The 26,354-nt window shown below is 46.1% G+C and overlaps 1 protein-coding gene across 2 annotated transcripts in view; it reads left to right on the top strand.

Moving 5' to 3' along the window:
• DOCK1 (dedicator of cytokinesis 1) overlaps positions 1-26,354 on the top strand; it is a 359,613-nt gene that overhangs the window by 80,747 nt on the left and 252,512 nt on the right. For both annotated transcript variants that reach the window (XM_071564200.1, XM_071564199.1), the window contains exons 24-27: positions 10,855-10,925; positions 15,472-15,578; positions 20,118-20,245; positions 21,843-21,938. In XM_071564200.1, coding sequence (XP_071420301.1) covers positions 10,855-10,925; positions 15,472-15,578; positions 20,118-20,245; positions 21,843-21,938 — 402 coding nt within the window. The remainder of the gene's footprint in view (positions 1-10,854; positions 10,926-15,471; positions 15,579-20,117; positions 20,246-21,842; positions 21,939-26,354) is intronic.

The following is a 26,354-nucleotide window of genomic DNA, read 5'->3' as shown; positions in this document are numbered from 1 at the left end:
GCTGAGCACACAGCAAGGAGAGAGGGAGGGGAGATGGAGCAGCTGAGTTGGAATACTTTAGGCAGGAGGCTGAGACTGTATCATCTGATAACAAACCCAGGGATATTAAATGTTTCCAGAAAGCTGTATTTTCATTTTGCTGGCAAAGCATCTCTGTCCTGAATGGAAATTGGGGAGGTTGAGGCAGAGTGTGCTGTTGGGGGGTTGACAAATAGGATGTTTTCAGATTAAGAGACTGGAGTGTAAGGTTTATTATTATCCTGCTTCAGGAACACATGAACACCAGCTTTTTTCTTTTTAAAAACTTATGCCTTGGAAAAAAAATACCCTAAAAGTGGATTTGGTTGCATTTACCTGAGATGCAGGAAGGAAAACTCCCTGGGAATGCTGGAGAGATCACACTGCAGTGTGTTGGGGCACCTTCAGATCTCAGCAAACCTGGGCACAGCTTGGAGGTGCTGCTAGAAGCAGCACTGACAGTGTGGTGGTGAAGGGCACTTGAGGATGCCTTTCAGAAGCCCTGACAACCTTTCATTCATTATTCATTGCTTTCCTCTCCTTTGGACTCTAATTACTTAGCTCTTAGAACACATAATTGTTAGTATTGGCTTTTTGCAGCTGGTGAAATTGCCTTTATTATGTTCAGGTATCCAGTGAAGGACTCGAGTGTGTGCAGGAATGAGAGAGAAACGTGTGGTTCTGTTACAAAGAATGAAATTATTGAATAGTTGGGTCAATGTGGGGTTTTTGAGAGTGAGAGGGATGGATGGTGTGAATCCTGCCTGCCAAAGCTGCTGGAGTGTGGGAGGGTGTCAGTGTCCCCGTGGGAGAGGATGTGACAGCAGAGGCTTCACTCAGTGTCACTGCTCAGGACTGTGCCCGTGGTGAGGAGCCCCAGCTGGACCCCCAGCACTGAGGGGGCTGCAGTGGGACCTGGGGCACACAAAACGAAGCACAGCCTGCCAGGGAGAGTGAAATAATCCCTGCACAAGGCTCTGCTCGGAGCTGGCAGCTGGGCTTGGGGTGGCACACCCTGGGGGCAGCAGTGGCACCTCTCCAGAGGCACCAGGTCCATGTGCAGCAGCAGGAGAAGCCACAGGGATTGGGTGTGAGCCAGAGGGATGAGCAGAGCATGGCAGGACTCTCATCTGCTTGTCAGAGAGCATTGGTGCCTCCACTGACTGCATGCCAGCTGCCCATCCCTCAGGAAGCAGATAAAGGGGTACAGGGGACGGGGAATGGGGCACCTTCCTGGCAGGACAAACACCCCCTTGCTGTGCTGGGGGATTTAGGGTACAGTTTAAAGGAAGTCAAAGGATTTTTTATGTTTTCTGAAGGTCATTGTTAGAGGAGGTTGTGGAGGCAGCAGATGGACAGAGCACAGGTCCTGGGATGTTCTGGAAGGATGGATGGAGAGGAATGGACACAGAGACTGCACGTGGCATCTCCTGTGGCCAGTGCTGGAGACCAAGCCAAGGCTGTGCAGACCACTGGTGTGGCACAGGGAGCATCTCTGAGGGCCATGGAGATGCTCCAGGGCTGGAGCTGCTCTGCCCTGGGACAGCCTGGGAGAGCTGGGGGGTCACCTGGAGAAGGGAAGGCTCCAGGGACACCTGAGAGTCCCTTCCAGTGCCTGAAGGGGCTCCAGGAGAGCTGGAGAGGGACTGGGAACAAGGCATGGAGGGACAGGACACAGGGAATGGCTTCCCACTGCCAGAGGGCAGGGATAGGTGGGATATTGGGAAGGAAGTCCTGGCTGGGTGGGTGGGCAGGCCCTGGCACAGGTGCCCAGAGAAACTGTGGCTGCCCCATCCCTGGGAGTGTCCCAGGCCAGGTTGGACAGGGCTTGGAGCAGCCTGGGCTGGTGGGAGGTGTCCCTGCCCATGGCAGGGGTGGCACTGGGTGGGCTTTGAGGTCCTTCCACCCCAACCCACTCTGTGATTCTTGTGCTGTTGGATGCTCTGCTGAAGTTTTGCAGATCAGCAGAGAATTCCCAGTCCCTGTGCTGGGCAGGAACATGAGCAGATCCAGCCTCAAGTTGGAGGCTTTTCCCACTCATTGTTGTACATATTGAAGAAGCTCAACATTCTATAGAGAATAAGTGTGTTTGGAGAGATAAGAAGTTGCAAAGACCTGCACAGAAAATGAAGGGGCTTCACATGAAAAGAGCCAAGTTCTTGATTCACACATGGGAATGTTGTTCCTTCTTCTTTCAAAAACTGGGATCTGTCTCTCCAGCATGAGGAAGTTTCTGGGAGATGTTCACAACTTTTCCTTTTGGTCTGGATGTGCTGGATTTATTTTCCTGTCTGGAGCAGAGTAGCCTTCAAGCTGACACTGAGTGACTGACTGCAGTCTTTGTGTTCTGAGCACATATACAAATATGTGACAGTTATTGGGGGTTCAGAAATAACACTTATTAATATAAATATGTTACAGTTATTGTGGGTTCTGCTTTGCTGGTGAGGACGTTCAGCTGCAAGATTGTATTTAATTGATGATAAAAGACCCCAAAAGAAACCAGCACAAAGCACATTTTACAGAGACCAACACACCAAACTCAAGTTACAACCCAGCAATGGATCCCATTCTCACAACAGACAGAAACCAGCAGCAAAGAACTGCTGACTACAAACACAGCCACCTAAAACACTGATCCAGACCCTCTCTCAGTGACACAGGACAATAAAATATCCTGCACACCACTCTCTCTGTAACACAAAACTAAAGGGCAGAACTGCTTTTTATTAACACACATGTTGAAAAAGAAACTGCACATTGCAAAAAAAAAGGCAATAACTAATATAAGACAGCAAAGTGTGAAGCAAATTACTGTCATTAAGGAGCAAAACACAGTAAAGGAGGTGCTGATAAAGCAAGAATCAAAGCAGCTGTTTTAGCATGAGATGTAAGATGGAATGGATAAAGGAATAAGCTTTGTAAGGAAGCAAAGTATAGAAAAATAGAAAGCACATGGTCTGGTTGCCCCCACATTGTTCCAGGAGGAGGCAGGAGAAGCTGCCAGCAGGTACCCCAACAGAGACATGGCATTTCTCCCTCTCTGCTGCACTTAAAACTGCATCTCTTTTTATACCTTTATTTCCTTCAGGTGGTTGTGTGACTCAAGTCAGTGTTCTGGGGGGTGACACAGATGCCTGAGGGGGGTGACAAAGAAAGGCCATGCTAATTTAATAACATTCCATCCTCTGGTAACACCCACCACTTACCAGTTGGCCTTTTGTCTTCTGTTGGGAGCACCCTCCAGGGGGCTCAGGAGTTCCCCTCAACCCATCCAGCCTTTCTGGGCCATCACCCCAGGCCACAGGAAAGGATTTAAATGAATACAGGGAAATACATCACGAGCTGCTGAGGTACCTGGGAAGAAAACCAGAACCTGCAGGGCTTTTCCAATGGGTTAAATACTTAATAACCATCACTAAAAATGGTTATTTCCCATCAAGGTCTGAGAACCTTGATGGGAAATATCTCAGGAAGAGATTTGCTTTGGGGTGTTCTACACTGAGTTTTGTGCTGGGAAGGAATAACTGGGATGAAAACTGGTTTAGTTTGGGTACCTGAGAAGAAAACCAGAACCTGCAGGTCCTTTCCAATGGGTTAAATACTTAATAACCATCCCTAAAAATGAGTTGAGTAACAAGATGCAACCATGGACTGAGGTTTCTGTGTGTCTGAGAACCTTGATGGGAAATATCTCAGGAGGAGATTTACTTTGGGATGTTCTACACTGAATTCTGTTGGGAAGGAATAACTGGGATGAAAACTGGTTTAGTTTGGGTACCTGAGAAGAAAACAAGAACCTGCAGGTCCTTTCCAATGGGTTGAATATTTAATAACCATCACTAAAAATGGTTATTTCCCATCAAGGTCTGAGAACCTTGATGGGCAATATCTCTGGAGGAGATTTACTTTGGGGTGTTCTACACTGAATTCTGTTGGGAAGGAATAACTGGGATGAAAACTGGTTTAGTTTGGGTACCTGAGAAGAAACAAGAACCTGCAGGTCCTTTCCAATGGGTTAAATACTTAATAACCATCACTAAAAATTCATTGAATAACAAGATGCATCCATGGACTGAGGTTTCTGTGTGTCTGAGAACCTTGATGGGCAATATCTCAGGAAAAGATTTGCTTTGGGGTGTTTTACACTGAATTCTGTGCCAGAGGTGCTGGTTGGGAAGGAATAAGTGGGATGAAAACTGGTTTATTTTGAGTACCTGAGAAGAAAACAAGAGCCTGCAGGTCCTTTCCAATGGGTTAAATACTTAATAACCATCCCTAAAAATGAGTGGAATAACAAAATGCAACCATGGACTGAGGTTTCTGTGTGTCTGAGAACCTTGATGGGAAATATCTCCAGAAGAGATTTACTTTGGGGTGTTCTACACTGAATTCTGTTGGGAAGGAATAACTGGGATGAAAACTGGTTTAGTTTGGGTACCTGAGAAGAAAACCAGAACCTGCAGGGCTTTTTCAATGGGTTAAATACTTAATAACCATCACTAAAAATTCATTGAATAACAAAATGCAACCATGGATTGAGGTTTCTGTGTCTGAGAAGCTTGATGGGAAATATCTCTGGAAGAGATTTGCTTTGGGGTGTTCTACACTGAATTCTGTGCCAGAGGTGCTGGTTGGGAAGGAATAACTGGGATGAAAATGATTTATTTTGGCTACCTGAGAAGAAAACCAGAACCTGCAGGTCCTTTCCAATGGGTTAAATACTTAATAACCATCCCTAAAAATTAATTGAATAACAAGATGCAACCATGGACTGAGGTTTCTGTGTGTCTGAGAACCTTGATGGGAAATATCTTAGGAAGAGATTTACTTTGGGATGTTCTACACTGAATTCTGTTGGGAAGGAATAACTGGGATGAAAACTGGTTTAGTTTGGGTACCTGAGAAGAAAACCAGAACCTGCAGGTCCTTTCCAATGGGTTGAATATTTAATAACCATCACTAAAAATGGTTATTTCCCATCAAGGTTCTCAGACCTTGATGGGATATATCTCTGGAAGAGATTTACTTTGGGGTGTTCTACACTGAATTCTGTGCCAGAGGAGGTGGTTGGGAAGGAATAACTGGGATGAAAACTGGTTTAGTTTGGGTACCTGAGAAGAAAACCAGAACCTGCAGGTCCTTTTCAATGGGTTGAATATTTAATAACCATCCCTAAAAATGGTTATTTCCCATCAAGGTTCTCAGACCTTGATGGGAAATATCTCAGGAAGAGATTTACTTTGGGGTGTTCTACACTGAATTCTGTGCCAGAGGTGCTGGTTGGGAAGGAATAACTGGGATGAAAACTGGTTTAGTTTGGGTACCTGAGAAGAAAACAAGAACCTGCAGAGCTTTTCCAATGGGTTAAATACTTAATAACCATCACTAGAAATGAGTTGAATAACAAGATCTAACCATGGACTGAGGTTTCTGTGTGTCTGAGAACCTTGATGGGAAATATCTCTGGAAGAGATTTGCTTTGGGGTGTTCTACACTGAATTCTGTTGGGAAGGAATAAGTGGGATGAAACTGGTTTAGTTTGAGGACTGAAGAGCTGCTGGGGAGTGGGGTAATTAAAACAGAGTGTTTAGGTGTTTCTGGCTGTTTTTCATCCAGCTGCTGACTGGGTTTAATTTGGCTGAGCTGATGAGTTTAATAGAATGGCATCTTGTGTGCAGAGCAGGTCCTTTGTGTTGGGGAACAAAAGGTGACAATTAACATTGAAATAACGTTGGAATGGAGTTGGGTAAAACAAATTTATTGCTTTGTCAAACAAAAGAGTTCTTCGGAATACCCTGTGTTTGGCAGAGAGATGTTCTGTTCGTTTGGAGACGAGGGTTTGCTGATGGAAATGACGGGTTGTAATGAAGCGTTTGGGCTTTTACGGAGCAGGAAGAGCTGCAGAGAAACCCCAGAGAAAACGTGGAGTGTGTTGTTCAGTTCGACACCTTGCAAAGGCCTCTTGTTCAATCTGATGGCAGCCCCAAGTTACTGTTGCTGGGGGTTAAACTCCTTGAGAAGATTTTGTGGGTGTTGTTGGGATGATTTCCCCCCTCTGTTGGGATGATTTTCCCCCTTCCTTTCTTGGGATGATTTTCTCCCTTTCTTGTGATGATTTTCCCCCCTTTGTTGGGATGATTTTCCCCCCTCTGTTGGGATGATTTTCCCCCCTCTGTTGGGATGATTTTCCCCCCTCTGTTGGGATGATTTTCCCCCCTCTGTTGGGATGATTTTCCCCCCTTTCTTGGGATGATTTTCCCCCTTTGTTGGGATGATTTTCCCCCCTCTGTTGGGATGATTTTCCCCCTTTCTCGGGATGATTTTCCCCCTTTCTCGGGATGATTTCCCCCCTTTCTCGGGATGATTTTCCCCCTTTGTTGGGATGATTTTCCCCCTCTGTTGGGATGCTTTTCTGTAAAGCAGCTCCTCCAGGTCATTGTAGCAGTTGGAATTCTGTCTGATGTTCCAGTAAATAAACTCTTCTTTTCCAGACTTTATAAATGCCAGCATGGAAGTTTTTTGAGGTTTTCCCCTACAAAAAAAAAAAAAGCAGAAAAAATTCCTTTCAGAATAAAGATAAATAATTCAGATAAATGTTCAGTCACAGGAACTCCCTTTGCTTTTAGACCTGAGCAATGTGCTGGTTCTCCTCTTGGTAGATGCCATTTCTTACCCATTTTTGTCTCATTAAACCTGGCTGGAAATGAAAGCAAAGAGCTGTGGCAGGGTGGGCAGTGCTGATGTGCAGAGAACAAACCCCCCACTGCACTTGATCTTATTTATTCTGGCATTTTTTCCATGTCTGAAGGGTCTTTTTCTCCCCAACTAATCAGACACAGCCCATCAGTGAGTTTGTTCCTTCAACACAAGTTTGTTTTTTTTCACTGCCAGCCCTGAAGGAGTTTGGGAAAACCCAATTAGCCCTTAAGTCATTAAAACCCCATCAATGAATTTATCTGAAAGGTTGCCCAGGGTGGCTGGTTGGGCTGATTTAAGGAACAAGCTGCACTGATAAAACCTGGGAATTCTCATCCTCTGGATTGGCTGTGCAGGGAACTGTGGCCATCAATTACTGCTTAATTTATTCCATTTAAAGCAAAGCTTTTGACTTCCCTGGCCCTTGTTATTTTCACTTGGTGAGTTTTATTTCTTGGTGCTGTTAATTGCCTTTTTTTTTTTATAGTTTGGGAGGATCCTTGAGGTGCTGAAGCACTTCCAGAGGTTCTCTTGGCAGCTGCTTCTTCCCATCTGGATCTCCTTTGGCTGCCTGGAATTCCCTTTATACACACACAGATATTCCCAAGGGAGAAATTCCTGGATAATCCGTGGTTGGGAGAGGGAGCAGGGAAGAGCAGAGTGATGTCCTAAGCCATGTGAGCACATCCTGGGAAGGCAGAGAAAATTCCAGCAGGGAGATGGAACTCAGGGAAAAGCCATCCATTATTCATTGCCTCGTTCTGCCCCCTCTCCTTTTTTATCCTTTGCTGCTTTATTTGTGTGCTTTGTAGGAGTGAAAATTGATGATTTTTGTAACTTGATAAGGGTGGGAATAATTTGTCCCTTGTTTTGCACAAAGAGAGAAGCCCCTCCAGGCAGTGACATTTTTATTGTAGCCCAGCTTGAAATGGTGGGGAATTATTACCTGTGTGTGTGAGCCTGAGGTTTGCAGCTTGGTATGTTCTTCTTGTGTGATCCCAGGGAAATGACTGCACAAACCTGGTGGATTAAAGAGGAAGGTCCTCCATTGTTGGCTTTTCTAAAGCTGTTTGGAATATTCACCTGAAGGCATCGCTGTGTCACTCTGAAATTCAGATTTTGACTCAGTTTGCCATGGAATTCTGGAGGAAATGAGGAGTTTGAGCCTTTATCCAGTGGTGATCAAGAGTGAAAAGCAATTAATTGAATTCCTTTAAGTGGAAAAAAAAAACCCCAACCAAAGCACAACAAAACAGATGCTCGTTTGTTTTTTTCCCTGATGTTATTTCAAAAGGACAAGAAGAGGCTTTTTTTTTTCTGTGCTGCATTTCAGATTCCTCATTTCTGTCTCCCAGTACCCTGGGAATTACCAGCATTGCCATCGAGCTCCTCCTAAGAAAGAAAATCTTCCTTCAGCTGCAGCTTGAACAGAGGGAAATGTGCAGTGGGGGCTGCTCTTTCCATGACTTAATTCCCAAAAAAAAGGGATTTTAGGACCCCTGTGGATCAGACCGAGATGGGTTTAACCACAGGGCTGATCTCTTGTCATAAACCAAACCAGTTTAGGTGGGAAATTAAGGAATGCACTTCCACAATTGTCTTCCAAGTTTAAACATGAAACTTTGACTGGTTTGCTCAGAAAGGAGAACTGAAGTTGCCTCTAATTGTTGTAATTGCAGCATGTTGTGAATTGGGTTGTAAAAGAGTTCATTTTTCCGGCTCTGTGGAATTTAATCCGAGATGTAAAATTCAGGCTCCTTTTAGGATGTGTTACCAAACATTGAGTGCTGCAGGATTGGGAATGATAACAGAAGGAGCCCCTTGAGCATTCCTGGGAATGTTGGATTGTGGCAGGAGCCCTCTGAGCGTCCCTGGGAATGTTGGATTGTGGCAGGAGCCCTTTGAGCATCCCTGGGAATGTTGGATTGTGGCAGGAGCTCTCTGAGCATCCCTGGGAATGTTGGATTGTGACAGGAGCCCTTTGAGCATCCCTGGGAATGCTGGATTGGGGCAGGAGCCCTTTAGGCATCCCTGGGATGTTGGATTGTGACAGGTGCCCTCTGAGCATCCCTGGGAATGTTGGATTGTGGAGGGAGCCCTTTGAGCATCCCTGGGAATGTTTGATCCTGGAAGGAGCCCTTTGAGCATCCCTGGGAATGTTGGATTGTGGCAGGAGCTCTTTGAGCATCCCTGGGAATGTTGGATTGTGGCAGGAGCCCTTTGAGCATCCCTGGGAATGCTGGATTGGGGCAGGAGCCCTTTAGGCATCCCTGGGATGTTGGATTGTGACAGGAGCCCTCTGAGCATCCCTGGGAATGTTGGATTGTGGAGGGAGCCCTTTGAGCATCCCTGGGAATGTTTGATCCTGGAAGGAGCCCTTTGAGCATCCCTGGGAATGTTGGATTGTGGCAGGAGCTCTTTGAGCATCCCTGGGAATGTTGGATTGTGGCAGGAGCCCTTTGAGCATCCCTGGGAATGTTGGATTGTGGCAGGAGCCCTTTGAGCATCCCTGGGAATGTTGGATTGTGGCAGGAGCTCTCTGAGCATCCCTGGGAATGTTGGATTGTGGCAGGAGCCCTTTGAGCATCCCTGGGAATGTTGGATTGTGGAGGGAGCCCTTTGAGCATCCCTGGAATGTTTGATCCTGGAAGGAGCCCTTTGAGCATCCCTGGGAATGTTGGATTGTGGCAGGAGCTCTTTGAGCATCCCTGGGAATGTTTGATCCTGGAAGGAGCCCTTTGAGCATCCCTGGGAATGTTTGATCCTGGAAGGAGCTCTTTAGGCATCCCTTGGAAAGCTGGATTGTGGCAGGAGCCCTTTGAGCATCCCTGGGAATGTTGGATTGTGGCAGGAGCCCTTTGAGCATCCCTGGGAATGTTGGATTGTGACAGGAGCTGTTTGAGCATCCCTGGGAATGTTGGATTGTGGAGGGAGCCCTTTGAGCATCCCTGGGAATGTTTGATCCTGGAAGGAGCCCTTTGAGCATCCCTGGGAATGTTGGATTGTGGCAGGAGCTCTTTGAGCATCCCTGGGAATGTTGGATTGTGGCAGGAGCCCTTTGAGCATCCCTGGGAATGTTGGATTGTGGCAGGAGCTCTTTGAGCATCCCTGGGAATGTTTGATCCTGGAAGGAGCCCTTTGAGCATCCCTGGGAATGTTTGATCCTGGAAGGAGCTCTTTAGGCATCCCTTGGAAAGCTGGATTGTGGCAGGAGCCCTTTGATCATCCCTGGGAATGTTGGATTGTGACAGGAGCTCTTTGAGCATCCCTGGGAATGTTGGATTGTGGCAGGAGCCCTTTGAGCATCCCTGGGAATGTTGGATTGTGGCAGGAGCCCTTTGAGCATCCCTGGGAATGTTTGATCCTGGAAGGTGCCCTTTGAGCATCCCTGGGAATGTTGGATTGTGGCAGGAGCTCTTTGAGCATCCCTGGGAATGTTGGATTGTGGCAGGAGCCCTTTGAGCATCCCTGGGAATGTTGGATTGTGGCAGGAGCCCTTTGAGCATCCCTGGGAATGTTGGATTGTGGCAGGAGCCCTTTGAGCATCCCTGGGAATGTTGGATTGTGACAGGAGCCCTTTGAGCATCCCTGGGAATGTTGGATTGTGACAGGGGCCCTCTGAGCATCCCTGGGAATGTTGGATTGTGGAGGAAGCTCTTTAAGCATTCCTGGGAATGTTGGATTGTGACTGGAGCCCTTTGAGCATCCCTGGGAACTGTTGGTTTATTGCTCTTGGTGCCTGTAAGAAAATGAATAAAGAAAGAAATACCTACTAATTGTTCCAAAAAAAAAGGAAAGAAAAATGAGTTGAAATTCTTATAAATAGTTAAAATATTGGCCCCCTGTTTGTGTCTCCTGAATCCTTTTCTGTGGAATGGAGGGACAGCTGCAAGTTCAAGGGGAATTAGGAAGAGCTGCAGTTTCATGAGTGGGTAAGAAGAATTTTCTGCAGGGAAATTGAGTTTCAGTTTAGGTGATTTACCCCCCAAAATATGCAAAGGTGAAACCACAGGGGTTGAGTGAAGCCAAATCCACCTGCTCAGATGTGGATTCTCTTCTTGCAGGTTTTGTATCACTTTAAAAGACATAAATTTCAGTGTGTTTTTAATTTGTTTTTGTTTTTTGTTTTTTTTTCAGGGGGCAGCACTTAAATACTTGCCAGCCATTGTGAATGATGTGAAATTGGTGTTTGATCCAAAGGAGCTCAGGTGAGTGGAGTTAATTAAATGTGCAGTGTGAATTTTGTATAGATTTTATATATATATATGTATATATGTGTGTGTATATATTTTTTTTAATATGTTATATTTATATATTTATTTATTATATATATCACATATATGTATATTTTATATACATTATATTTATATATTTATTTATTATATATATCTATATTTTATATATAGATATATATTTATATGTATTTAAATATAAGTATATTTATATGCTTTATATATAAAAATATATTTATATATAAATATATAAATATATATCTAGATATAAAAGTATATAGATATATATTTATATGTATTTATATAAAATATATTTATATACTTCATATATAAAAATATATTTATATATAAATATATATAAAATATATAGATATATGTATTTATATATATATTTATATACTTTATATATAAATATTTTTATATAAATATATAAATATATATCTATATATAAAATATCTATATATATATGGATTTATATATAAATATATTTATATACTATATATAAAAATATATATTTTTATAAATATATATCTATATATAAAATATATAGATATATATTTATATGTATTTATATAAAATGTATTTATATACTTTATATATATAAATATATATCTATTTAATATATAAATTATAAAATATATAAATTATATAAATATATAAATTATATAAATGTATAAATATTTATTTATATATTCATATATTTATATATATTTATACATACATATTTATAAATATATATATTATATAAATATATAAATATATATATGCACACACATATATATGCATATAAAAATATATATTTATATATTTTATATATATAAAATTTTATATATATATAAATATAATACAATCACCTGAAAGTTTTTTTTTCCCTTGCAAGTATTTTTAGGGCTACACAAAGAGTCTTGTTTATAAATAACATATTAAGATATGAAAGGTTGGGAAATATCTGCCAAACTCTGCAGGACGATGTGACAGACAAGAATTATCACTCAGGCAACTGCCACCAGAACTCTTGGGCTGCCCCAAGATGCTTCACCCTTTCACCTATAAATTTAATGTGAAAAATAGAATAATAAATAATCAGTGAACCCCATTGTTGGATCCATGTTTGAGTAGCTCATAAACACAGGAATTTTTTTAGTAAATAAATGGGATAATAAGATGATGTTTATTTAAAAAAAAAACAAATGGAGAAGCCAAATGAACTCTTCGTATTTCAGGAGAATTTTTAACTTAAAGACTCAAAAAAATCCTGGTGCTGTTACAGGGCATTTAAATGGAATAAAACCTTTTTTTTGTCCTAATTTGATTGCACAAACCCTTCTCTGGATTGTCTGGTTTTATTTCTCTGGTCTGATGTGTCAAAATGAGGGAAAGAAAGATAAAGTGGAAATGAAACAGGGAAATGTAATCTAACATTTCAGTGGCCTGAGGAACTGGCAGGGAGGTTCTGTCTGTGCTGTCATCTCTTCTCCAGGGCCATTTTGCCTCCTCTGGGCTTGGGGAGGACACATTTGAAGGATTTCTGGACTAAATAAAACCTTTGTTTTGTGATGGCAAAAGTCATCACAACCCAAAAAGTCATCACAGACCAGAACAGTCCAGATGAACCCAGCAGGACTTGGCCTGTCTCACCCCAGCCACTCTGGTTGTCCTGTGCTGTTCCAAACCCAAATTACAATTAACACTGAGAGTATTTAAATTGAGGTTGAATTAGAAGTGAAGACTTAATAGGAAACCCCCAAACCTCCAGATTTCAGGATGCAAAATTATTGGGAAGTCTTTTCTGTGTTGTGGGGGAGCTCAGCTGATCAGTGTGGTGGTGCCTCATCACCCTAAAATGTGAATATTCCTGGGCTTGTTTTATTGATTGGTTTTTGTTGGTAGTGGCTTGGAACATGAATTATAACTTTTTAATTTTTGGGGTATATTGTCATGGATGTGATGACTGAAGGGAAGCACAAACAATGAGAATTTGAAATCTGGAACCTTAAGCGTGGGGGGAGAGGGTGGAACTGAGACAGAAAGGAAGGGACGAAAGAGAAGACACGAGGAACTTATTATTGTTAAATTATTAAAGACGATTTGTGTTTCCCTGAGTTCTACTCAAACTCTTGCACATCTCACAAATTGCTTGGCCAAAAGGGTGAAGTTGTGTGGGTTGTTTTGGAGTTGTGTGGGTTGTATGGACATTGTGTGTGTTCCATTCACGTTGTGTGGGACTTGTGTGGGACTTGTGTGGGACTTGTGTGGGACTTGTGTGGGACTTGTGTGTGGGTCGTGTGGGCGCCGTGTCGGGGTTGTGTGTGGGTCGTGTGGGCGCCGTGTGTGGGTCGTGTGAACACTGTGTGTGGGGCATGTGCAAGGCGTGTGGGTCGTGTGGACGCCATGTGGGACATAGTGAAGGTGTGTGGGTTGTGTGGACACCGTGTGGGGGTCGTGTGGAAGGTGTGTGGGACGTACTGAAGGTGTGTGGGTCGTGTGGAAGGCATGGGGGTCATATGGACACCCTGTGGGTCATACTGAAGGCATGGGGGTCGTGTGAATGCCGTGTGTGGGTTGTGTGAATGCCGTGTGTGGGACGTGTGGGTCGTGTGGGTGCTGTGTGTGGGTCGTGTGGGCGCTGTGTGTGGGTCGTGTGGGCGCTGTGTGTGGGGCGTGTGAATGCCGTGTGTGGGGCGTGTGAATGCCGTGTGTGGGGCGTGTGAATGCCGTGTGTGGGGCGTGTGGGGCGTGTGAATGCCGTGTGTGGGGCATGTGAATGCCGTGTGTGGGGCATGTGGGTCGTGTGAATGCCGTGTGTGGGGCGTGTGAATGCCGTGTGTGGGGCGTGTGGGTCGTGTGTGGGGCGTGTGAATGCCGTGTGTGGGGCGTGTGAATGCCGTGTGTGGGGCGTGTGGGGCGTGTGAATGCCGTGTGTGGGGCGTGTGAATGCCGTGTGTGGGGCGTGTGAATGCCGTGTGTGGGGCGTGTGGGTCGTGTGGGCGCTGTGTGTGGGTCGTGTGGGCGCTGTGTGTGGGTCGTGTGGACGCTGTGTGTGGGGCGTGTGAATGCCGTGTGTGGGGCGTGTGGGTCGTGTGGGCGCTGTGTGTGGGTCGTGTGGGCGCTGTGTGTGGGTCGTGTGGACGCTGTGTGTGGGTCGTGTGAATGCCGTGTGTGGGGCGTGTGGGTCGTGTGGACGCTGTGTGTGGGGCGTGTGAATGCCGTGTGTGGGGCGTGTGGGTCGTGTGGACAGTGTGTGGGTCGTGTGGGCGCTGTGTGTGGGTCGTGTGGGCGCTGTGTGTGGGTCGTGTGAATGCCGTGTGTGGGTCGTGTGAATGCCGTGTGTGGGGCGTGTGAATGCCGTGTGTGGGTCGTGTGGGTCGTGTGGGCGCTGTGTGTGGGGCGTGTGAATGCCGTGTGTGGGGCGTGTGAATGCCGTGTGTGGGGCGTGTGGGTCGTGTGGGCGCTGTGTGTGGGTCGTGTGAATGCCGTGTGTGGGTCGTGTGAATGCCGTGTGTGGGTCGTGTGAATGCCGTGTGTGGGGCGTGTGAATGCCGTGTGTGGGGCGTGTGAATGCCGTGTGTGGGGCGTGTGAATGCCGTGTGTGGGGCGTGTGGGTCGTGTGGGCGCTGTGTGTGGGGCGTGTGAATGCCGTGTGTGGGGCGTGTGAATGCCGTGTGTGGGGCGTGTGAATGCCGTGTGTGGGGCGTGTGGGTCGTGTGGGCGCTGTGTGTGGGGCGTGTGAATGCCGTGTGTGGGGCGTGTGAATGCCGTGTGTGGGGCGTGTGAATGCCGTGTGTGGGGCGTGTGAATGCCGTGTGTGGGGCGTGTGAATGCCGTGTGTGGGGCGTGTGAATGCCGTGTGTGGGGCGTGTGAATGCCGTGTGTGGGGCGTATGAATGCCGTGTGTGGGGCGTGTGGGTCGTGTGGACAGTGTGTGGGTCGTGTGAATGCCGTGTGTGGGGCGTGTGGGTCGTGTGGACAGTGTGTGGGTCGTGTGAATGTCGTGTGTGGGGCGTGTGGGTCGTGTGGACGGCATGGGGGTCGTTTGGAAGGTGTGTGGGTCGTGTGGACGCCATGTGAGTCATACTGAAGGCATGAGGGTCGTGTGGACGCCGTGTGGGATGTACTGAATGTGTGTGGGTCGTGTGGACGCCGTGTGGGGGTCGTGTGAATGCCTGTGGGTCGTGTGGAAGGTGTGTGGGACGTACTGAAGGTGTGTGGGTCGTGTGGAAGGCATGGGGGTCATATGGACACCCTGTGGGTCATACTGAAGGCATGGGGGTCGTGTGAACGCCGTGTGTAGGTCGTGTTCAAGGCGTGTGGGTCATGTGGAATGCCGTGGGTGGGTCATGTGAACGTCATGTGGGTCGTGTGGAAGGCGTGTGGGTCATGTGGACGCCGTGTGGGATGTATTGAAGGCGTGTGGGTCGTGTCGATGCCACGTGGGTCGTATGGACAGTGTGTGTTGCTGTGGCTGTTTCTCTGTGTCTCTGGACAGAGTTGACTGTGATTTCCCTTCTCCCTGTGTGTGCAGCAAACTGTTCACCGAGTTCATCCTCAACGTCCCCGTGAGCCGCTTGACCATCCAGAAGCTCTACTGCCTCATCGAGATCGTGCACAGCGACCTCTTCACGCAGCATGGTGGGCATGGGGCGTGGGCAGGGGGGTGGGCAGGGGGTGGTCCCATTAGTTCACCCCTGCCATGGGCAGGGACACCTCTCACCAGCCCAGGCTGCTCCAAGCCCTGTCCAACCTGGCCTTGGACACTCCCAGGGAAGGGGCAGCCACAGCTGCTCTGCTCAACCTGTGCCAGGGCCTGCCCACCCTCCCAGCCAAGAATTCCTTCCCAATATCCCATCTAACCCTGTCCTCTGGCAGTGGGAAGACATTCCCTGTGTTCTCTCCCTCCATCCCTTGTCCCCAGTCCCCCTTCAGCTCTCCTGGAGCCCCTTTGGGCACTGGAAGGGGCTCTCAGGTCTCCCTGGAGCCCCTTTAGGCACTGGAAGGGGCTCTCAGGTCTCCCTGAAGCCCCTTTAGGCACTGGAAGGGGCTTTCAGGTCTCCCTGGAGCCCCTTTAGGCACTGGAAGGGGCTCTCAGGTCTCCCTGGAGCCCCTTTAGGCACTGGAAGGGGCTCTCAGGTCTCCCTGGAGCCCCTTTAGGCACTGGAAGGGGCTCTCAGGTCTCCCTGGAGCCCCTTTAGGCACTGGAAGGGGCTCTCAGGTCTCCCTGGAGCCCCTTTAGGCACTGGAAGGGGCTCTCAGGTCTCCCTGGAGCCCCTTTAGGCACTGGAAGGGGCTCTCAGGTCTCCCTGGAGCCCCTTTAGGCACTGGAAGGGGCTCTCAGGTCTCCCTGGAGCCCCTTTAGGCACTGGAAGGGGCTCTCAGGTCTCCCTGGAGCCCCTTTAGGCACTGGAAGGGGCTCTCAGGTCTCCCTGCAGCTTCTCCTCTCCAGGTGAACCCCCCCAGCCTGTCCTCACAGCAGAGCTGCTCCACCCCTCTGATCTCCTCACAGGAATTCATCATCATGGCCATCCTCTCCAAAGCTCTCTCTGAAGAACCAGTTGTGCTGGGAACACTAAAATTCCCTTGAAAATAAATTAACCCCCTCAGCCACAGCTTTTTTAAACCTTGAATTCTTTTCTTCCCCTGCTCTGTGGGTTGAGCTCATTACTAAAATGTCATTGTCTCCCTCTCCTCCTTCCCATTGATGCAGCAATTTCAAACTGATAGGGAAGACTTTCATATAAGTAGTCAACTAATCCTGTATCCTGTTGCAGAAATGAGATTTCCTTTTCTGAAAGCAATAGGCAGTACAGGCTGGTGGAAGGGATGGAGGGCTGGCAAATGTACAGAAAGTTTCATCAGGATATTTCTGGGGAGAGAAAGGCTCTAAATCTGAGCTGTGAGAGGTCAAGGGAGATTTATTTGTGTCTCCAGAGGAATTAAAATTGAAAATACATGAATTTGTGAAGCTTGAAGGATTTGGGGGTGAGAAAATAGTGGAATAGTTTGCTATGGATGATGCTTGAAGGATGTTGAGTGATGGATGATTCAGTGGGAATAAAACCTTGGATGGGAAGGGACTGTGGTGGTGTAGTTATCTTTAAAAAATATGTAAAATATAGTTTTAAAATTAGTTTCATGTGTTTATATTTATCAACATAAATATGAATTTATAATAATTATATAAACAAAAACATATTTCCATAAATAAGTAAATGCATCTATAAATGAGTAATAATTATCCCTGCCACAATATAATAACATGTAATAACAATATAAATGAGTGTGGAACAGTTTTATAATAACTAATGAATATTTTCAGTTCTGCACATGTAAGTGCTCATGGTTGGGAGTTAAATCCTTGCAAATGTCAGGATTTTGGTTTGTGTAAATAGTGATTTGTCTGATTTGTTTTGTCCTATAGAGTCGTTTGGATTCTCTGCTGCTTTGTTTTCCAAATGACTTCCAGCTGATTACCAAGTGAGCTGTGGAGTTGCTGTTGTCAGGAAAAGCAAATCTCGGGATTTCTCCATGAGGAAATGTAGTCTATGAAATATTAGTAGGCAGCAGATAGCATTTATCAAAGTTCTTATTGCTTAATTATGACTGAAATCACAGTCTGTCTCCATTGCTCTGTAGCAGAAATGAAGTTACTGAGCACAGGTTTAATTTTTTTTGCCACTAAGTGAACCATGAAATGAAGAACTGCATTTGTCAGTGCCCTCCAAAGGAAAGGTCTCAGCTGACCCAGATTTAGTTGTGTATTTACCTCCAGCAGAGTTCCTGTGTTGAAGCCTTTGCTCGGGTGCTCCTGAATTGAGAATTCCCCCTGAGCATCCTCTTAGGGAAAGGAATATTTGCTTCCCACTGCTCATCTCCCTGACACTCATCCCATGGCTTGGACTTGGGCTGTAGGACACATGGAATTATTGTCTGCAGTCACTGTGCCTCTCACTCCTGAGCTGCCTCCACAGAATCATAGAATGGACTGGGTTGGAAAAGACCTCCAAGATCAGCAAGTTCAACCCTTGATCCAACCCCACTGTGATCACAGTAGGGTTGGATCAAATGTGGTGGATTCTCACTCAGTGCCACATCCATAGAATGGATTGGGTTGGAAAAGACCTCCGAGATCATCAAGTCCAACCCTTGGTCCAACTCCAGTCCCTTTACCAGATCATGGCACTCAGTGCCACGGCCAAGCTCAGCTGAAAAACCTCCAGGGATGGGGAATCCACCCCCTCTCTGGGCAGCCCATTCCAATGCCTGAGCACTCTCTCTGCAAAGAAGTTTTTTCTGCTCTCCAACTTCAATTTCCCCTGGCAGAGCTTGAGCCCATCGTGCCCCCTTGTCCTATTGCTGAGTGCCTGGGAGAAGAGACCAACCCCCACCTGGCCAGAACTTTCCTCCAGAGCTGGCCTGGGAGCAGGAGCCTGATGTTCCAGACTGGACATTGTTCAAGGGTGCCCAATAATCAGGGCTGGGAGGGGTTTGTGGTGGGCAAACAGCTGCTGGAGGGTCCCCTTCCCTCCTCTGCACTGTCAACACACAGCTGATCAACCCAATGGTTTTTAAAGCAGTTTATAGCCAAGATGGATTGAAACCCTGTGTCATCCTGAGGATGTTTCCAGAGCAATGGATTGGTTTAAAAATCAGGGAATCTTAGTTTGGGTTGGAAGGACCTCAAAGCCCATCCAGTCCCACCCCCTGCCATGGGCAGGGACACCTCCCACCAGCCCAGGGTGCTCCAAGCCTTGTCCAGCCTGGCCTGGGACACTCCCAGGGATGGGGCAGCCACAGCTTCTCTGGGCACCTGTGCCAGGGCCTGCCCACCCTCCCAGCCAGGAATTCCTTCCCAGTATCCCATTCAACCCTGCCCTCTGGCAGTGGGAAGCCATTCCCTGTGTCCTGTCCCTCCAGCCCTTGTAAATAGTTTCTCCCCACCTTTCTTGTCTGCCCCTTGAGGTCCTGGAAGGCCACAATTAGGTTACCCCAAAGTTTCTCTTCTCCAGGTTGATAGTCCTGGATTTGTTTAAATACCTATATAGACATTAGCTACTGATAGATGTATATTATATATAGATATTTGTCTGTAGGTAAAAACCATCCAGTGTTTTAATAGGATTTCCTGCCCACGTGCTGAGTATCATGAATACCCTTTTGCTCTTAGGCTTTCCCCTGGCAATATTTCTGCCTACACAGTAAGCTCTGCATCAGTTTCTTCCTTACAATGAAGTCCCTCTGGTAATTTGGGTGCCAACTGATCTTCAGAGAGCTTTGACAGAGCTGGTGCCTGCAGAGTGCTCTGGGCTGTGAGTGCCTGTTGGTTTTGGTGGTGGTGGTTTGTTGGCTCTTAAAAAGGATTTGTAGAATCAGAGAATTGTTTAGGTTGGAAAAGACTTTTAGGATCATCAAGTCCAACCTTCAGGCAGCACCAGCACCGTGTTCACCACTAACCCTGTCCCCAAGTGCCACATCCACACGTGTTTGGGACACTTCCAGCTCTGTCTTCTCCATCCTGCACTTCCCCAAGTGATCCTTGCCCCCTCTCTGTTATGGGGCTTAGCAGGGACATGAAACATTCTCCAAGCTCTAATTAGGGGTCATTTAGGTTATTAAAGATTGATCCACCTCCCAGGCTTTGCAAGGGCATGTTCTGTGCCCCTGCTGGAGGGCTCAGCAGCAGAACTTGGGGTTCTTGCTCTCCCCTTGGGGAGTTCTTGCTCTCCCCTCCCCTGGCCTGGGGAGTTGTGCCTCATCTCTTTTCTTTCCAGCTCAGTCCAAGAACAATATAGACTGAGGGGTTACAAATGCAGAGGCACAAGGTGGAGATCACAGGCAAACAGGCACAGATGAACCAGACCCTTGCTTGGGTTGCCACTTATATGGGTAATTGGTAATTAATTTTACCTGGTAATTCCTGCCATGTAAGAACAGATTGGGTACTTGAACAAGGAAGGGGATGTTTTTTGAGTAGGAGTGACTGGTCAAAGGCTGGAGCAGGTCAGAGGTAGAAGTTTCTAAGGTGAAGTGAGGCTTTGGTTGAAAAGCAGATGACTGGGAATCTGGAATTTAACTTCTTTTTCCTTATCATTTTGGCTCTTCCTGAAGCACAAGGGCTGTTTGGGCAGCTCTGGAATTACCAAAGCTGTGAGTAACCTCTTGTTTTGTGTACAGACTGCAGGGAAATCCTGCTGCCAACCATGACAGACCAGCTCAAGTATCACTTGGAGAGACAGGAAGATCTGGAGGCTTGTTGCCAGTTGCTGAGTAACATCCTGGAGGTGCTGTACAAGAAAGATGTGGTGAGTATGGGACAGCTCTGGGATGAAATGAGTAAGATGAGTTAAACAGGAACTCCTGATGACTTGGATTTTAGTTTTATTTGCTAAATACAAGCCCATAACCAGCCTCTTCAAACTCTTTTAGTTATCCAGGGATGAGGGTGGTTTGTGTGACATCTCACACAGCCCATCCCCTACAGCACTTACTGTTCTGGGGCACACCCAGTGCAGCTTTTCTGCTTACCCACGGGGCAAACAGGCATTTTCAGGAGTTCAGCCTTCCCCTAACATGGGACAGGGTGGAAAATGGTTTGCTTTGGTGTTTTATTTCCCCATGAGGCTTTTGGGAAATGTGCTTTAAGATGTGTTGTTCCCAACATGGTACACAGATGTGTATGGTTGTCCCTTTTTTTGCATAATAGTCCCTTTTTTTGCATAATAGTCCCTTTTTTGCTTTCTCTTGACTTCAACAAACATACAAATACCAGTGTTTTGCTGTAGAGCTGCAGTGATTTGATGCTCTCTTAAATCTGGGCTGCTGCTGCTGCTGCCTGAGCCTTCATTCCTGTGTGGAATCATCCACTAATTCAGTTGGAAGGGACCTCAGGGCTCAGCCACTCACATCTTGTCTGGCATCTTATTTAACTGTGGCTTTTGGGGAGCTCTGCTGTTGTTTGTCTTTCCAAGCAGCTCTGTGTGACTGCTTCAGAGAGAGGGTGGGTTACAGCAGGAATTTGGGGTTGGCAGCTTCAGAGAGGGGGTGGGTTACAGCAGGAATTTGGGGTTGGCAGCTTGGCTGCCTCCTGTCACTCCTTGTTGGCTGCATTTCTCTCCCTGGTGGGACCTCACCTGCAGCTCCACCACCTCCCAGGCTGGTCCTGGCTGCAGGACCAGTACCTGTGGGTGTTTTTACTGGTTGGGGATCATTCTTCAAATATCCAAATACATGTATAAAGTAAGAGGTGGAAGAAAAGCTGAACTGTTTCTTTCTCCTTGTATTTTTGACTTCAGTTTTTGCCCATAATTCTGCACGAGGTTTCTGGGCTTGTCCTTAAAAGCTGATTGCACTAAATAGTTCATTTTAAGCTCTTTAAAAAATACTAATACAGAAATCCTAATTTGACACAACTGCCTGAAATGGGCATTCCTTATTGCAAGTTTTCTTTGCTTTTCTCTTTCAATTGAGCTGTTGCAGAGCAGCCCCCTCTGATTTGGTAAATGCCTGTGGGGTTCTGATGTTGGGAAAACAACTTGGGAGGAGCAAATGAATAGATAACAAAATGTCATGGGCTTTGCTGTATTCCCAAGGACTTGAAATTGTACCAGTCCATGTTAATTTATCACAGAATCCCAGACTATTCTAAGTTGGAAGGACCCAGCAGGACCATCGAGTCCAACTCTTCAGTCAGTGGCCCACACAGGGGATTGAACCCATGACCTTGGTGTTGTTACAACCAAGTTTGAACCAACTGAGCTCATCTCAGGGTCTAAATAAATTAGACTTTGTTAAAGTGGGAGACTAGAGATGTTTTATTGATTTGCCACCAGGCAACACAACTAGTTGAGTGGTGTTGGTGTGTGTTGAGTGTGGTTCCCACTGATTTATTCCCTTCCTCAGGGCCCCACCCAGCGCCACGTGCAGATCATCATGGAGAACCTGCTGAGGACAGTGAACAGGACAGTGATCTCCATGGGCAGGGACTCAGAGCTCATTGTAAGTGTGTGCTGCTGGCACATCCTGGGGAACCTTCTGGAACAGGGGAAATCCCAGGGGACCCAGAGCAATCAGCACCTCCTGGAGGTGTCTGTGTGCTCAGGGAGCTGGAAAACACTCCCTGCTCATCTTGTCTTGGTTCACATGGGGAGGGGGGGAAGACTTCAGAGATGTCTTTGGGCAGGTGATGAGGCAGATTGGACATATCTGATGTGTTATTGGTAATTAGCCAGCTGAGGAGTGTGCAGATGAGAGACCTGTTTGTTGCTGCATTACAAGCATTTCCTTGCCTTTTTTGAGATAACCATGGTGACAATATTCAAATGATTGAAGAACAGAGCCCCAGATTATCATGTTCTGGATACCTACAGAAGGACTGACAGCACTCACCTTGTTGTCTTACCACTGTGCTTTTATAGCCTGACATTTGAATTTTTCAACTGCTAATTAATTTATATGGGTCTGAATAATGAAAAGAACAGTGAGGCTTGTTGATATGTAACCTGGGGATAGATCTGAGTGTGTTTTGGGAGTGTCACTTTGTGTTTGCCTTTACCTGATGTTCTTTCTTTGGTGTCTCCATCTGGTTCCTGAGATATGGAGGGAACTGGTCCAAGGGGCCAGATTTGGGATGTGGCTGAGCTCCATACACTGATTTCTGCACTGGTTTGGTTCCATACAGTGATTTCTGCACTGGTTTGGTTCCATACACTGATTTCTGCATTGGTTTGGTTCCATACAGTGATTTCTGCATTGGTTTGGTTCCATACACTGATTCCTGCACTGGTTTGGTTCCATACACTGATTCCTGCACTGGTTTGGCTCCATACACTGATTTCTGCATTGGTTTGGTTCCATACACTGATTTCTGCATTGGTTTGGCTCCATACACTGATTTCTGCATCACTTTGGCTCCATACACTGATTCCTGCATCGGTTTGGTTCCATACACTGATTCCTGCATTGGTTTGGTTCCATACACTGATTTCTGCATCACCTTGGCTCCATACACTGATTTCTGTCCTAGAAAGGGGTTCATTGTTACTCAGACCTGAGTTCAGTGGCAGGTTGGTTTTTTGATGTCTCCTTTCCTTTGCAGTTTGAATTCTCTCTGTAATTGCACTCAGGGATATTTGACTTTCTAGAAGGCTCTGTGTCCTCAGCACAGCTGGGTTTGCTGCTGCTGCCTCTTCCTTGGCACCTGGTGGTGCTTGTGTGGCAAAACACTGCAGTGTAGTTTTGTCTTCAGTGACTCATTTTTGGTCTTCCCCTTTTATCACTTTGGTTTCCAACATCAGGTTTTGTTGTAAGAAAGGGATAATGGGTCACCAGATCCATTGTGGGAGCAGGAAATCCCAAAATCCCAGCCTGGTTTGGGTTGGAAAGGACCTTAAAACTCGTGTCCTGCCCTGGGCAGGGGCACCTCCCACCAGCCCAGGTGGCTCCAAGCCCTGTCCAACCTGGTCTGGGACACTCCCAGGGAATGGAATCCACAACTTCTCTGCCCAGATGGTTCCAAGGAGATCCTTCCTGCAGAATATTCCAGTGCTGGGATGCACTAACAGGGAAAGGAAGTCCAAAGACTTGTATGTTATTTTAACTTCTTCAGCTTCACTTTGAATGTGAATTAATTCTTGTTTTGATGAGCATGACTCAAATGGTATTTCATAATGTTAATTATGCCTTTTGCAGTTATCACAGTAGACTTGAAAACTTCTGTTTGTGTTTGAACCGAGTCCATTTGTATTAAAAACATCCCTGGTGCTCCTGGGTACAGTTTGGGATCCCTCCATCTGCAGCCTCTGTAATTAGTTAATGAGTCCTAACAGCATCTTTGCAATGAGTAGTTACTCTTAACTTAAAGTTCAGCCTGTTGCTGAAAGGATGCCCCTGTTGAGTAACCAGTGACAACTCATTTTTGTGGTGTCAGCACAGCAGGAAGAGTAAAATGCATAAAATTTATCATTATTATTAATTATATTATTATTATTATTATTATTATTATTATTATTATTATTATTATTATTATTATTATTATTATTATTATTATTATTATTATTAAATATAATCTGACCTCCCTTGGATCAGAATTAGCTTGAAATGATGCATCAGCTTTTCTCTTTTCAGTTCTAGTAGAGGATTAACCATCCAGGCAGAAATTCTAAAACTAAAAGATCTTACAGAGGCAAAGTTCAAGTAATAAATTTTAGAAGGAAAATAGAGGACATAAAAGTGTCTTATTCTACAAATATACCTGTATTGGTATCCTGAAGATGGCACGTTTTCCTTGGAAAAATCCTTATTAATACCATCCTTACCCAAACCCTGGTGTTGCATAGTCCAGTTCATGAGAAGTGGAGGAATGACAAGAATTTAAGTGCTCAAGTGAATCTGTCTCGTGACAGGAGGTGCCTTTTCTGCACTGTTGGACTGGAAGAGTCTCCAATTTGACTTTCTCCAATTCTCCCCCTTTGACATTTTGGCACATTTTGGGTTTGTTTGAATTTTACCTTCCTTAAATATGAAGTTCTCAGGTAAAAATCCCAAGCTGTTTTTGTCACACCTTCAAAAGAGAATTAGCTGGAAATAATATAAATCAGTTGTGAGAAGAAAAACTAGTTATTAAATCAAACAGAGAATAAGTGGTGGTTTAAAATCTGATCTGACCATAATTTTGGGAGCAAGAGAATTTTTAATCCTCGTTGGTTTGGATTATTTTTGTCTCCCTGGGGATTTTCACTCCATCCATTTGCTGAGCAGAAGGTTCTGTGTGGGTTCCGTTTATGATACTTGTATTTCTTGTCTCATCAGTGTTGGTGAGAGCAGGATTTAGGCTGGGGGTGCTGAGCTGTCTCCTGCAAGGTTGGTGCTCCCAGCTGCCTGTCTGAGGTTCTTTCTGGAGCTGCTCCTGGTGCAGTGGGAAGTCACCTTGAACAAAATCACAGCATCTTTTTAGCTGAGGAAGGTGTTGCCTGAAGGAGAAGTAAATTGAGGAAACTGCTGAGCCTCTGGAAGGAGGATTTTAAACCATCTCTTCCCTTGCCTGGTGGCTGCTGAATCAGAGAATCAGCTGGGTTGGAAAAGACCTCTGAGATCATCCAGTCCAACCCTTGGTCCAACTCCAGTCCCTTTACCAGATCATGGCACTCAGTGCCACGGCCAGTCTGGATGTTGGGTTCCACCTGGGGCAACATTGGCCTCCTTGGGTCAGTTCAGGAGTGACCACCACGGTGGTGGGTCCAGAGGGGTCACGGCTGCTCCGACCTCCTCGTGGTCAGCAGCTTGGAATGGGCTCCATTTACAAAGCCAAGAAAACCCAGGTGGTTGCTGAACAATTTAATTTGGAAGTTTCCTGGTCTAGTGGAAGGTTGCACTGAGATGATCTTTGGAGGTCTCTTCCAACCCAAACCCTTTGTGGTTCTGTGGTCCTGTGATGTCCAGCTGGGGGTTTTGGCTTGCTCTGTGTAGCTTTTGGAAGACACTTCAGCTGGCAGATCTGAGCCAGAAGTTTCCTGGTCTAGTGGAAGGTTGCACTGAGATGGTCTTTGGAGGTCTCTTCCAACCCAAACCATTCGTGGTTCTGTGGTCCTGTGATGTCCAGCTGGGGGTTTTGGCTTGCTCTGTGTAGCTTTTGGAAGACACTCCAGCTGGCAGATCTGAGCAGTGGTCACAGTGAGCAGACACTTTGGTTCCTTTATTTGGTGGAGCAAATCAAATTCTGTTTTGATACAGAAGAAAATGTAGGTTGTAGATGTGAGCAAAGAGTGCCCAGAGATGCTGAGGGCTCCCCATCCCTGGGAGTGTCCAAGAGCAGGTTGGAGCCACCTGGGCTGGTGGGAGGTGTCCCTGCCCATGGCAGGGGTGGCACTGGTTGATCCCTTCCCACCCAAACAATTCCAAGATTCTGTGACTCATTTATCAAAAAAAGCAATCTGGGATTTTAACCCCCAAGAGTCTGTCCTGAAGAGCAGTGGCTCTGAAAAGGCACAGTGGGCTGTGGGAGCAAAGTCAGTGTGAACATCCCAAAAAAGTCAGTGTGAACATCCCAAAAAAGTCAGGGTGAGCATCCCAAAAAAGTCAGTGTGAACATCCCAAAAAAGTCAGTGTGAACATCCCAAAGAAGTCAGTGTGAACATCCCAAAGAAGTCAGTGTGAACATCCCAAAAAATTCAGGGTGAGCATCCCAAAAAAGTCAGTGTGAACATCCCAAAGAAGTCAGTGTGAACATCCCAAAGAAGTCAGTGTGAACATCCCAAAAAAGTCAGTGTGAACATCCCCAAAAAGTCAGTGTGAACATCCCCAAAAAGTCAGTGTGAACATCCCCAAAAAGTCAGTGTGAACATCCCAAAGAAGTCAGTGTGAACATCCCAAAGAAGTCAGTGTGAACATCCCAAAGAAGTCAGTGTGAACATCCCA

The sequence above is a fragment of the Pithys albifrons genome, chromosome 9 (genome assembly GCF_047495875.1).
Source record: "Pithys albifrons albifrons isolate INPA30051 chromosome 9, PitAlb_v1, whole genome shotgun sequence".
Classification (NCBI taxonomy): Eukaryota; Metazoa; Chordata; class Aves; order Passeriformes; family Thamnophilidae; genus Pithys; species Pithys albifrons.
The sequence above is the reverse complement of the archived record's forward strand: the minus strand, read 5'-3'. Positions and strand labels throughout refer to the sequence as shown.